Source organism: Pseudophryne corroboree, chromosome 3 (genome assembly GCF_028390025.1).
Source record: "Pseudophryne corroboree isolate aPseCor3 chromosome 3, aPseCor3.hap2, whole genome shotgun sequence".
Classification (NCBI taxonomy): Eukaryota; Metazoa; Chordata; class Amphibia; order Anura; family Myobatrachidae; genus Pseudophryne; species Pseudophryne corroboree.
This window is the reverse complement of record NC_086446.1, coordinates 786,164,721-786,178,656: the sequence shown is the minus strand read 5'-3', so window position 1 is coordinate 786,178,656 and position 13,936 is coordinate 786,164,721. Positions and strand designations below refer to the sequence as shown.

The window sequence follows — 13,936 nt, the reverse complement described above, 5'->3', positions numbered from 1 at the left end:
TAAATGATAGGATTTCATTTTTCTCTGACGTCCTAAGTGGATGCTGGGGACTCCGTCAGGACCATGGGGATTAGCGGCTCCGCAGGAGACAGGGCACAAAAGTAAAAGCTTTTAGGATCAGGTGGTGTGCACTGGCTCCTCCCCCTATGACCCTCCTCCAAGCCTCAGTTAGATTTTTGTGCCCGGCCGAGAAGGGTGCAATCTAGGTGGCTCTCCTAAAGAGCTGCTTAGAGTAAAAGTTTTGTTAGGTTTTTTATTTTCAGTGAGTCCTGCTGGCAACAGGATCACTGCATCGAGGGACTTAGGGGAGAGAAGTGAACTCACCTGCGTGCAGGATGGATTGGCTTCTTAGGCTACTGGACACCATTAGCTCCAGAGGGAGTCGGAACACAGGTCTCACCCTGGGGTTCGTCCCGGAGCCGCGCCGCCGACCCCCTTGCAGATGCCGAAAAATTAAGAGGTCCAGAAACCGGCGGCAGAAGACTTTTCAGTCTTCATAAGGTAGCGCACAGCACTGCAGCTGTGCGCCATTGTTGTCAGCACACTTCATAGCAGCGGTCACCGAGGGTGCAGGGCGCTGAGGGGGGCGCCCTGGGCAGCAATGATAGTACCTTATTCTGGCTAAAAATACATCACATATAGCCCCTGGGGGCTATATGGATGTATTTAACCCCTGCCAGGTCTCAGAAAAACGGGAGAAGAAGCCAGCCGAAAAGGGGGCGGGGCCTATTCTCCTCAGCACACAGCGCCATTTTCCCTCACAGAAATGCTGGTGGGAAGGCTCCCAGGCTCTCCCCTGCACTGCACTACAGAAACAGGGTTAAAACAGAGAGGGGGGGCACTTATTTGGCGATATGACTATATATATTAAAATGCTATAAGGGAAAAACACTTATATAAAGGTTGTCCCTGTATAATTATAGCGTTTTTGGTGTGTGCTGGCAAACTCTCCCTCTGTCTCCCCAAAGGGCTAGTGGGGTCCTGTCCTCTATCAGAGCATTCCCTGTGTGTGTGCTGTGTGTCGGTACGTGTGTGTCGACATGTATGAGGACGATGTTGGTGAGGAGGCGGAGCAATTGCCTGTAATGGTGATGTCACTCTCTAGGGAGTCGACACCGGAATGGATGGCTTATTCAAGGAATTACGTGATAATGTCAACAGAGACGGCCGGCAAACAAAATAGTACCTGTCCAGGCGTCTCAAACACCGTCAGGGGCTTTAAAACGCCCATTTACCTCAGTCGGTCGACACAGACACGGACACTGATTTCAGTGTCGACGGTGAAGAAACAAACGTATTTTCCTTTAGGGCCACACGTTACTTGTTAAGGGCAATGAAGGAGGTGTTACATATTTCTGATACTACAAGTACCACAAAAAAGGGTATTATGTGGGGTGTGAAAAAACTACCTGTAGTTTTTCCTGAATCAGATAAATTAAATGAAGTGTGTGATGATGCGTGGGTTTCCCCCGATAGAAAATTATTGGCGGTATACCCTTTCCTGCCAGAAGTTAGGGCGCGTTGGGAAACACCCCTTAGGGTGGATAAGGCGCTCACACGCTTATCAAAACAAGTGGCGGTACCGTCTCCAGATAGGGCCGTCCTCAAGGAAAATATCCTAAGAAGTATATACACACATACTGGTGTTATACTGCGACCAGCGATCGCCTCAGCCTGGATGTGCAGAGCTGGGGTGGCTTGGTCGGATTCCCTGACTAAAAATATTGATACCCTTGACAGGGACAGTATTTTATTGACTATAGAGCATTTAAAGGATGCATTTCTATATATGCGAGATGCACAGAGGGATATTTGCACTCTGGCATCAAGAGTAAGTGCGATGTCCATATCTGCCAGAAGATGTTTATGGACACGACAGTGGTCAGGTGATGCAGATTCCAAACGGCACAAAGAAGTATTGCCGTATAAAGGGGAGGAGTTATTTGGGGTCGGTCCATCGGACCTGGTGGCCACGGCAACTGCTGGAAAATCCACCGTTTTTACCCTAAGTCACATCTCTGCAGAAAAAGACACCGTCTTTTCAGCCTCAGTCCTTTCGTCCCCATAAGAGTCATATCTGCCCAGGGATAGAGGAAAGGGAAGAAGACTGCAGCAGGCGTTTCCCCCTCGCAGGTTCCTGAAGTCTGCTTTACCAACGTCTCCCTCCGACAGGGAGGCAGTATTGGAAATAATTCACAAGCTGTATTCCCAGCAGGTGATAATCAAAGTACCCCTCCTACAACAAGGAAAGGGGTATTATTCCACACTATGTTGTGGTACTGAAGCCAGAAGGCTCGGTGAGACCTATTCTAAATCTGAAATATTTGAACACTTACAAAGGTTCAAATCAAGATGGAGTCACTCAGAGCAGTGATAGCGAACCAGGAAGAAGGGGACTATAGGGTGTCCCGGGACATCAGGGATACTTACCTCCATGTCCCAATTTGCCCTTCTCACCAAGGGTACCTCAGGTTCGTGGTACAGAACTGTCACTATCAGTTTCAGACGCTGCCGTTTGGATTGTCCACGGCACCCCGGGTCTTTACCAAGGTAATGGCCGAAATTATGATTCTTCTTCAAAGAAAATGGACGACCTCCTGATAAGAGCAAGGTCCAGAGAACAGTTGGAGGTCGGAGTAGCACTATCTCAAGTAGTTCTACGACAGCACGGGTGGATTCTAAATATTCCAAAACCGCAGTTGTTTCCGACGACACATCGGCTGTTCCTAGGGATGATTCTGGACACAGTCCAGAAAAGAGTGTTTCTCCCGGAGAAGAAAGCCAGGGAGTTATCCGAGCTAGTCAGGAACCTCCTAAAACCAGGAAAAGTGTCAGTGCATCATTGCACAAGGGTCCTGGGAAAAATGGTGGCTTCTTACGAAGCGATTCCATTCGGCAGTTTTCACGCAAGAACTTTTCAGTGGGATCTGCTGGAAAAATGGTCCGGATCGCATCTTCAGATGCATCAGCGGATAACCCTGTCTCCAAGGACAAGGGTGTTTCTTCTGCGGTGGCTGCAAAGTACTCATCTACTAATGGGCCGCAGATTCGGCATTCAGGAAGGGTCCTGGTGACCAGGGATGCCAGCCTGAGAGGCTGGGGAGCAGTCACACAGGGAAAAAATTTCCAGGGAGTGTGATCAAGTCTGGAGAATTATCTCCACATAAATATACTGGAGCTAAGGGCAATTTACAATGCTCTAAGCTTAGCAAGACCTCTGCTTCAAGGTCAGCCGGTATTGATCCAGTGGGACAACATCACGGCAGTCGCCCACGTAAACAGACAGGGCGGCACAAGAAGCAGAAGGGCAATAGCAGAAACTGCAAGGATTCTTCGCTGGGCGGAAAATCAGGTGATAGCACTGTCAGCAGTGTTCATTCCGACGCCCGGGAGAGTGGGGACTTCATCGGGAAGTCTTCCACATGATTGTGAACCATTGGGAAAGACCAAAGGTGGACATGATGGCGTCCCGCCTGAACAAAAAACTGGACAGGTATTGCGCCAGGTCAAGAGACCCTCAGGCAATAGCTGTGGACGCTCTGGTAACACCGTGGGTGTACCAGTCAGTGTATGTGTTCCCTCCTCTGCCTCTCATACACAAGGTACTGAGAATTATAAGACGGAGAGGAGTAAGAACTATACTCGTGGCTCTGGATTGGCCAAGAAGGACTTGGTACCCGGAACTTCAAGAGATGCTCACAGAGGACTCATGGCCTCTGCCGCTAAGAAGGGACCTGCTTCAGCAGGGACCCTGTCTGTTCCAAGACTTACCGCGGCTGCGTTTGACGGCATGGCGGTTGAACGCCGGATCCTGAAGGAAAAAGGCATTCCGGAGGAAGTCATTCCTATCCTGATCAAAGCCAGGAAGGAGGGGACCGCACAACATTATCACCGTATTTGGCGAAAAATTGTTGCGTGGTGTGAGGCCAGGAGGGCCCCCACGGAGGAATTTTAACTCGGTCGATTCCTGCATTTCCTGAAGACAGGAGTGTCTATGGGCCTCAAATTGGGGTCCATTAAGGTTCAGATTTCGGCCCTGTCGATTTTCTTCCAGAAAGAATTGGCTTCAGTTCCTGAAGTCCAGACGTTTGTTAAGGGAGTATTGCATATACAGCCCCTTTTGTGCCTCCAGTGGCACCGTGGGATCTCAACGTAGTGTTGGGATTCCTCAAATCACATTGGTTTGAACCGCTCAAATCTATGGATTTTAAATATCTCACATGGAAAGTGACCATGCGGTTGGCCCTGGCCTCGGCCAGGCGAGTGTCAGAATTGGTGGCTTTGTCTTACAAAAGCCCATATCTGATTTTCCATTCGGACAGGGCAGAACTGCGGACTCGTCCCCAGTTTCTTCCTAAGGTGGTGTCAGCGTTTCACCTGAACCAACCTATTGTGGTACCTGCGGATACTAGGGACTTGGAGGACTCCAAGTTGCTAGACGTTGTCAGGGCCCTGAAAATATATGTTCCAGGACGGCTGGAGTCAGAAAGTCTGACTCGCTGTTTATACTTTATGCACCCAACAAGCTGGGTGCTCCTGCTTCTAAGCAGACGATTGCTCGTTGAATTTGTAGTACAATTCAGCTCGCACATTCTGTGGCAGGCCTGCCACAGCCAAAATCTGTAAATGCCCAATCCACAAGGAAGGTGGGCTCATCTTGGGCGGCTGCCCGAGGGGTCTCGGCTTTACAACTTTGCCGAGCTGCTACTTGGTCAGGGGCAAACACGTTTGCAAAATTCTACAAATTTGATACCCTGGCTGAGTAGGACCTGGAGTTCTCTCGTTCGGTGCTGCAGAGTCATCCGCACTCTCCCGCCCGTTTGGGAGCTTTGGTATAATCCCCATGGTCCTGACGGAGTCCCCAGCATCCACTTAGGACGTCAGAGAAAATAAGAATTTACTTACCGATAATTCTATTTCTCGTAGTCCGTAGTGGATGCTGGGCGCCCATCCCAAGTGCGGATTGTCTGCAATACTTGTACATAGTTATTGTTACAAAAATCGGGTTATTATTGTTGTGAGCCATCTTTTCAGAGGCTCCGCTGTTATCATGCTGTTATCTGGGTTCAGATCACAGGTTGTACAGTGTGATTGGTGTGGCTGGTATGAGTCTTACCCGGGATTCAAAATCCTTCCTTATTGTGTACGCTCGTCCGGGCACAGTATCCTAACTGAGGCTTGGAGGAGGGTCATAGGGGGAGGAGCCAGTGCACACCAGTTAGTCCTAAAGCTTTCTTTAGATGTGCCCAGTCTCCTGCGGAGCTGCTATTCCCCATGGTCCTTACGGAGTCCCCAGCATCCACTACGGACTACGAGAAATAGAATTATCGGTAAGTAAATTCTTATTTTTAACAACAAGTGTTGCACCGCAGCACCCAGCTGTGGCATGGAATGGGTTAAGTCCCTGCATATAGCGTACACATGTGAATATGCATTGTTGCGCACTGCAGCCGGAAGCCTTAGATGCTGAGCGACAGCACCGTGATGGGTAAGCCTGCACTGTAGTATGCATATATTGTAGAGCACTGCGGGCAGGAAGCGTTTGCTGCGGCACTGCTGGCACTCAAAGGGCACAGCGTAAAAATGCAGTGCGGAGCCCAGAAGCCGAGAACATTGAGTCGCTGGCTGCGACGATGGTTTCAGCAACGCAGAGCACTGTGTAAATGTTAAACAACCTGAAGAGAGTGGCAGCACGCTGCTGACATGGTCCTCCTGCCCCCAGCTCTGATCCCCGTCCTCGGACACTGGAGCTCCATGAGGTTTCCATCCATGGTGAGCAATCAGTGAGCTGCCGGAGAGACCCGGCTTATTCGTATCATTTGCACTGTTTATCTGATCTGTGACACTATTATATGGATTTCACATATACACCAATAAGCCCAGTGCCGTCAGTGCTAGTGACCTGCCTGTGTCTCAGTATGGAGCTTCTCACCTTATTGTTCTTCCACCCACAGATATGATCATGGAACTTGCGTCTCACGCTCAGTTTATCACAACAACCTTCAGGCCAGAACTTCTCGAATCTGCCGATAAGTTTTATGGGGTGAAATTCAGAAATAAGGTAAAGTTACAGTCTTCATATGATGGCAAATACTGGCTAACCCAGAGGTAGAATATACGTTATATAAAGTGCAGTATTTTCTTATTGTTCCTCAGCGTATCCCCTGCCCCCTCTGTCACCGGGGTGAGCGTATCCCATGCCCCCTCTGTCTCTGTAACCGGGATGAGCGTATCCCCTGCCCCCTGGTCTCTGTAACCGGGGTGAGCGTATCCCCTGCCCCCTCTGTCTCTGTAACCGGGGTGAGCGTATCCCCTGCCCCCTCTGTCTCTGTAACCGGGGTGAGCGTATCCCCTGCCCCCTCTGTCTCTGTAACCGGGGTGAGCGTATCCCATGCCCCCTCTGTCTCTGTAACCGGGATGAGCGTATCCCCTGCCCCCTCTGTCTCTGTAACCGGGATGAGCGTATCCCCTGCCCCCTGGTCTCTGTAACCGGGGTGAGCGTATCCCCTGCCCCCTCTGTCTCTGTAACCGGGGTGAGCGTATCCCCTGCCCCCTCTGTCTCTGTAACCGGGGTGAGCGTATCCCCTGCCCCCTCTGTCTCTGTAACCGGGGTGAGCGTATCCCCTGCCCCCTCTGTCTCTGTAACCGGGGTGAGCGTATCCCCTGCCCCCTCTGTCTCTGTAACCGGGGTGAGCGTATCCCATGCCACCTCTGTCTCTGTAACCGGGGTGAGCGTATCCCCTACCCCCTCTGTCTCTGTAACCGGGATGAGCGTATCCCCTGCCCCCTCTGTCTCTGTAATCGGGGAGAGCGTATCCCCTGCCCCCTCTGTCTCTGTAATCGGGGAGAGCGTATCCCCTGCCCCCTCTGTCTCTGTAACCGGGGTGAGCGTATCCCCTGCCCACTCTGTCTCTGTAACCGGGGTGAGCGTATCCCCTGCCCCCTCTGTCTCTGTAACCGGGGTGAGCGTATCCCATGCCCCCTCTGTCTCTGTAACCGGGGTGAGCGTATCCCATGCCCCCTCTGTCTCTGTAACCAGGATGAGCGTATCCCCTGCCCCCTCTGTCTCTGTAACCAGGATGAGCGTATCCCCTGCCCCCTCTGTCTCTGTAACCGGGGTGAGCGTATCCCCTGCCCCCTCTGTCTCTGTAACCGGGGTGAGCGTATCCCCTGCCCCCTCTGTCTCTGTAATCGGGGAGAGCGTATCCCCTGCCCTCCTCTGTCTCTGTAACTGGGGTGAGCGTATCCCCTGCCCCCTCTGTCTCTGTAATCGGGGAGAGCGTATCCCCTGCCCACCTCTGTGTGGGTATTCTCTGATACAGGCCATGAACATCTCCCAGCATGCATTTCTCAGCCAGGGCCCATCTGGATCACAGTGGATTATTGAATATCTATAACTGCATGGTGTTTTACTGTAGAAAAAGGGCGTGAAAAGTCTGACATCTGTTCCAGGCGATGTTTCCTGTATAGATGGAGGAATTATGTCCCTTTATGACCAGACGTTACATTTACCTTTTAGTCCTAAATTCTTTATGTAAATCTTACAACGTACGTCCTTTGGTAGTGTGTTACGGACAATGGGATTTCTCACATGGGAAACCAGGTAATCCTGTATTTATAAGCAAGGAATAATCAATGATTGTCAGTAATGTCCTACACATAGACGTGACCACGGAGTCATTCCTCCTGCAGGAACTGTGAGGAGCTCTGCTAAACGATGTTATAGGGCAGTGGTTCTCAAACTCTGTCCTCAGAACCCCACACAGTTCACGTTTTCCATGTCACCAGGCAGCTGCTCTGTGTATCACCAACTGCCACATTTTAAAATTCTACAGGTGACCTGCAAAACATGAACCATGTGGGGTCCTGAGGACCGAGTTTGAGAACCTGTGTTATAGGGGGTTGCTAGTACGACGGTGGTCTGCCTTAGTAGAAATGCTCTGGGACCTAGGTAACCTGCTCCGATGTCTGACTGAATTCTCTACTAGCCTCTGATAGCTTTCAAGGCATCTGCTGCCTGACGCCGCTCTCCCAAATGGCGCCAATATGCCAGGCTTGTTGACGGGACGGCAGCAGTATCACTGCACTTTATGTAACGTGTTCTCTTTGTGCTCCCCGGCAGGTGAGTCACATTGATGTGATCACAGCAGAGCAGGCCAAGGACTTTGTGGAAGATGACACCACCCACGGCTGATCGCCCCGTCACCCTCGTCACTGGAAGACATTGTACAAAGTGTTCCCTGTTGTTACATTTGCACCAGGTTTTGTATATTTAAGTGTTTAATATTTTGCGCTTGTTTAGTCAGTTTTTTTTCAGGAGCTGTTTTAATACATTGGACGGCAGGCTTCCATATTTTCTACTATGACTTTGTGTCTTCATGTTCTTAGTGTCATTGAAATGTCATTTTATGTACCCGTTTTATTTTATTTGGGGGGGAGCATTTGTCCTGTGATGTTTTTATCCTTTATCAAAGTGCATTTCAACTCTTGTTTTTACTTCACTGCCTTGTGTACGTCTTCTTTTAAATAGCGTCAATAAAGTTGATTTTATGGCTTTGTTAATGCAATTGTATAATAAATCCTTGTATACATTCCTAGTCTGTCATTGCTTGTTAGGTGGCAACGTCTGTTGAAATTACTTCTTACTGACCTGACCTGTTGAAGCAGTATGGCCCTATCCTTGCATTTTTATTTTGTTGTGCGTTTGAATGCACACTGCCGATTGGACTTGCAAGCGGAGGTGTAGCGTGTAGCCATGACGCCCGAAGCACGTGCATGCTAAGGCCCCCCCCCCCCCCTTTTCACCCTGCGTCTCTCAACCTCCCCCTCACCAGTCTTCCCCGTGCAACTCTGTCACAAGGGATATAGGCCCTGATAGAAGCTATCAGAGACGTTCTGCAAATTCCTGATAAGGTGACAGAGGAGGATGAGGAATCTTATTTTAATGTGGGAAAATAAATCCTCTGCTATTTTTTCTGCATCAAAGGAGTTGAATTCCCTGTTTGAAGAAACTTGGGTTAATCCTGATAAGAAGTTTCAGATATCAAGGGGTTACTCGCATCCTTCCCTTTTCTTTTTCATCCACTAGGGGTCACTGGAGTACTCTTGGGATATGGACGGCGTAGCAGAAACAAAGGCACTGAATATTTAAATTTAGAACTCTCCACCCCTCCATATCCCAGAGTACCTCAGTGTACGACCTCAGTGTTTTTTCTGTGCTCAAAGCACTAACATCGGCTTGTGGGAGTTCCCACACTTTGTGGAAGATTTTATTAATTTTTCATTTTTACTTTTTATTTTTTACTTTTTTCAAAAGCACATCCCTTCCCAGTTTCAGGAAAAACATGGGTCCGGGATAGTGCCGCTGCACGGGCAGCGCATGGCGTGTCGGTCCTCACAAAGAGCACCCTCACAGCCACAGGCAGCCCACTGTCTCCTGCAACAGCTGAACGGAGCTTATACATAGAAGCCCCGTCGCAGCCATGACTGGATGACTGAAGAGCTGGACGGAGCTTACACATAGAAGCCCCGTCGCAGCCATGACTGGAGAGCTGGACGGAGCTTACACATAAGAAGCCCCGTCGCAGCCATGACTAAGATCACTGGAGAGCTGGACGGAGCTTACACATAAGAAGCCCCGTCGCAGCCATGACTGGATGACTGAAGAGCTGGACGGAGCTTACACATAAGAAGCCCCGTCGCAGCCATGACTGGATGACTGAAGAGCTGGACGGAGCTTACACATAGAAGCCCCGTCGCAGCCATGACTGGATGACTGAAGAGCTGGACGGAGCTTACACATAGAAGCCCCGTCGCAGCCATGACTGGAGAGCTGGACGGAGCTTACACATAAGAAGCCCCGTCGCAGCCATGACTAAGATCACTGGAGAGCTGGACGGAGCTTACACATAAGAAGCCCCGTCGCAGCCATGATCAGGGATACAAGCAAGGTAGGCTGGGGAACGGGGCGGTCAGCGCAGGCTGCCGCCCCGCTATGTTGGTTTTAATATGCCGCTTCCGCCGCTCATCCGCCCGCCACAGCCCCAGCCGCTACGTCTGCAAGCTCCATACAGCGCTACGTCCGCCCGTCCCAGCCGCTCCGTCCGGCCGCCCAGCGCCATACGGCCGCAGACGCTCCCTCAGTTCTCAGCACTAAGACGGTGATAACCGGGCCGCCGCTCCGTCCGGTCGCCCAGCACCATCCACCCGCAGATCAGTGCCAGCGCTAAGAGGCTGCAAGAAGGCCTCCCTGCAAGTCTTCCCGGGCTTCCCGCAGAGACACAGCGTTACAGGGGGGAAGAGGGGCGGTGGAATCTGGCGGATCACAGCGGCAAGGGTATGTAAAATACCTATATGAACAGCAGCACAGTGTTTATGCAGCTATATATATGTGACAGGTATTTATAATGTATTGTAACCTGTCCTGTGAGTTTCACGGTATAATAGGCTATTGAGCCTATATTAATGTTTGTGATTATCACTGTATAATAGGTTATTCAGCCTATATATTAATGTCTGTTATTATCACTGTATAATAGGCTAGTGAGCCTATATTATTGCTGTATAATAGGCTATTGAGCCTATATTAATGTCTGTAATTATATTCATAGAGCATGTGTTGTACCCTGCCTGTGATTATCACTGTATAATAGGCTATATTAACACGGAAACAATTGTAACTTGTTCTGTGATTATCAGGGTCAGCATGGCAAAGGGGCCATTTTAACCATGCTTCCTGTTGTTTTCCAGTTTGTAATTCTGGAACATTCCTGCCCTACATCTCTAAGCCACCAGAGGCGCAGGGGTGTTAGTGGGAATTTTGGTTCGGGTTTCACATAGGCTGCCCATGTGAACTGCTTTTCACATAAAGAATACTCTGGTTTGTCTTCAGATCGAATAAATCTTTCGCCTTTTACTAAAGATTTCCGTGGAGAGGAACAACCATGAGTTTCATATAATTTTTTGATGCCTGCCTACGGCTGGGCTTAATATGCTTTTCAGCAATAAAAATATATATATGACACATAATAACTTCAATAAGTCGTGCAAGTGTCTGTCCGTTGCCTATTGTGGTGTCTGTCTGCATAGCGAGTAAGGCTCTAGCGCAGACTAAAAATAATTTTAAAGATCCTATGTTAAGCATTGGCAATTCAAATTAAAGGAGCGGTAACATCGGAGTCTCGGAAGTTACTCCGCCAGCTCTAACGAAGGACAGTCTGTCCAAAGGGCCAATTTCCCTTTGGGTACCAGGGTGTTTATTTCTTTATCATCCACTAGGGGTCACTGGAGTACTCTTGGGATATGGACGGGCGTAGCCGAACAAAGGCACTGAATATTTAAATTTAGGACTCTCCCCCTCCTCCATATCCCCGAGTACCTCAGTGTACTCTCTCAGTGTTTTTTCGGTGCTCACAGCACGAACATCGGCTTGTGGTATAACCACACTTGGATTTTTATTTTTTATTTTTTATTTTTATTTTTACACTTAGCACATCCCTTCCCAGTTTCTGGAAAAACATGGGTCCGGGATAGTGCCGCTGCACGGGCAGCGAATGGCGTGTCGGTCCTCACAAAGAGCACCCTCACAGCCACAGACAGCATGGCGTGTCGGTCCTCACAAAGAGCACCCTCACAGCCACAGACAGCCCACTGCTCCTACAAGCAGCCAGGACTAGAGAGCTGGACGGAGCTTGCACAGAAGAAGCCCGTCGCAGCCATAGATCACTGGGAAGCTGACTGGAAGCTGGACGGAGCTTACACATAGAAGCCCCGTCGCAGCCAGGACTACAGAGCTGAACGGAGCTTACACAGAAGAAGCCCCGTCACAGCCATGAGTCACATCACTGAAGCTGGACGGAGCTTACACAGAAGAAGCCTCGTCACAGCCAGACATGATCATAAAGGTAGGCTGGGGAAACGGGGCGGTCAGCGCAGGCTGCCGCCCCGCTATGTAGGGGTTAATGCCTCGCGCTCATACTGAGCTCCGTCCGGCTGCACAGCAGGGGGAGCTCATACGCGCTATGCCCAGCCGCTATGAAAATCACAGGGTCTGACACTGGACGGAGCTTACAGAAAGCCCCGTCACAGCCAGGATGAAAGCCCGTCACAAGCAGGACGTAGCTTACAGTAAGTGCGGCAAGGTATGGTGGGGTGTCAGGGCGGTCAGCTCACGCTGCCGCCCTGCTGTGTGGGTGTTTGCACCGCTGAAGCCGCCATTGATATGCCCCGCTGAACTACGCTAGAGATCAGAGCGGCCGCACGTCACTCAGAGACGCCGGCCGCTCTCCCAGCGCTGATTACCCGGCACAGGCGCCGCCCGAGCCAGCCACTCTACCCGCTTTCTAAGACAGAGCGGCCGCACGTCACTCATAGACGCCGGCCGCTCTTCCTGCGCTAACACCGCACGCCGCTGATATGATGTATGAAGGCGCCGGCCGCTCTTCCGGACGGCTCCCCAGCGCTAGACACAGCGCTCCCCTGCTCTCCCGTCCGCTGCAGGTAACATGGGGAGACTACCTCACAAGCAGCGCAGCTGCAGGGGGGGTGAGGGGAGTATGCCCATAGCAGCAGCACCATATAGCTAGGCTGCATGGGTTAATAATAGGCTGGTCAGCTTTTTAAACAGTAAGGAATAGGCTATCAATGTCATAACATATTGCATTTTTTAACCATGTTTCCTGGTATTTTCTGTTAAGGCTGCAATATAAGGCTGCAGGCAGTGTTCATATTAATGGAAGGCTAACTAAATGCAGGTATTTTACTGTATCCTAGACCTGTGTTATCACTGTATAATAGGCTATTAAGCCTATATTAACTGTATAATAGGCTATTAAGCCTATATTAACACTGCAGCAGGTAATCTGTACTGTGATTTTCTGTGAAAGCATGGCATTAGGGCCATTTTAATCATTGCTGTTTTTCCAGCTTATAATTCCAGAACATTCCGGCCATACACCTCTACTCCACAAGGAGGCGCAGGGGTGTTGGTGGGAATTTTTTGGTTCAGGTTTCACATAAGTTAGCCATGTAATCTGTATTTCTACATAATTCTAGAACATTCCTGCCCGCCATGTAATCTGTATTTCTACATAATTCTAGAACATTCCTGCCCTACATCTCTAAGCCACCAGAGGCGCAGGGGAGTTAGTAGGAATTTGGTTCGGGTTTCATATGCCCATGTGAACTGCTTTTCACATAAAGAATACTTTGGTTTCTCTTCATATCGAATAAATCTTTCGTTTTTTTTACTAAAGATTTCCGTAGAGAGAAACAAGCATGAGTTTCATATGAATATGCTGTTCAGCAATAACATATATATATATATATATATATATATATATATATATATATATGACACAAAGTCGTGCAAGTGTCTGTCTGTTGCATATTATGGTGTCTGTCTACATAGCGAGTAAGGCTCTAGTGCAGACTAAAATTAATTTTACAGAATCCTATGTTAACATTGGCAATTCAAATTAAAAGAGCGGTAACATCGGAGTCTCGGAATGACTCCGCCAGCTCTAACAAAAGACAGTCTTTCCAAAGGGCCAATTTCCCTTTGGGTACCAGAGTGTTTATTTCACTGGTCTTATAATATTAATGCACGATTCTATGTCAAATCTCACACCGATAACTACGAGTGAGAAGGGTACATTAGTCCAGCACTCAGATAGTGCGGGGTTTTTGACAACCATACATAATCGTTTCCAAAAGGACGCGATCCGCCATTGCTAGATGCGTTTCTGTCAAACATTATAAAAACCCAGGATACATTTGGGTCACTAGAATTTATGTATGAAACAATGACGATCACGGTTAAAAGAAGCTGCAGAGTATATCTGTAAAGCTTCTGCTAACGCCGGTTACTTTCATTGTCGCTAGTTAAGCGCGACAAGGCCAGAGCTTGTTTGCTCCTAAATTTGATATATTTATCCCT

At 49.3% G+C, this 13,936-nt stretch overlaps 1 protein-coding gene, 1 non-coding gene and 1 pseudogene across 2 annotated transcripts in view; all 3 read left to right on the top strand.

The window, feature by feature from the left end:
• SMC3 (structural maintenance of chromosomes 3) overlaps positions 1-8,591 on the top strand; it is a 123,312-nt gene extending 114,721 nt beyond the window's left edge. Inside the window, exons 28-29 of the mRNA XM_063962634.1 lie at positions 5,955-6,061; positions 8,123-8,591. Coding sequence (XP_063818704.1) covers positions 5,955-6,061; positions 8,123-8,194 — 179 coding nt within the window. The 3' untranslated portion in view covers positions 8,195-8,591. The remainder of the gene's footprint in view (positions 1-5,954; positions 6,062-8,122) is intronic.
• A 2,280-nt stretch (positions 8,592-10,871) lies between these two features.
• Positions 10,872-10,986, top strand: LOC134899858 (U5 spliceosomal RNA). Its single transcript, XR_010173408.1, has one exon. It is a non-coding gene; the product is annotated as a U5 spliceosomal RNA (small nuclear RNA).
• Positions 10,987-13,201: 2,215 nt separating this feature from the next.
• Positions 13,202-13,311, top strand: LOC134899927 (U5 spliceosomal RNA; annotated as a pseudogene).
• The last annotated feature ends 625 nt before the right edge of the window (positions 13,312-13,936 follow it).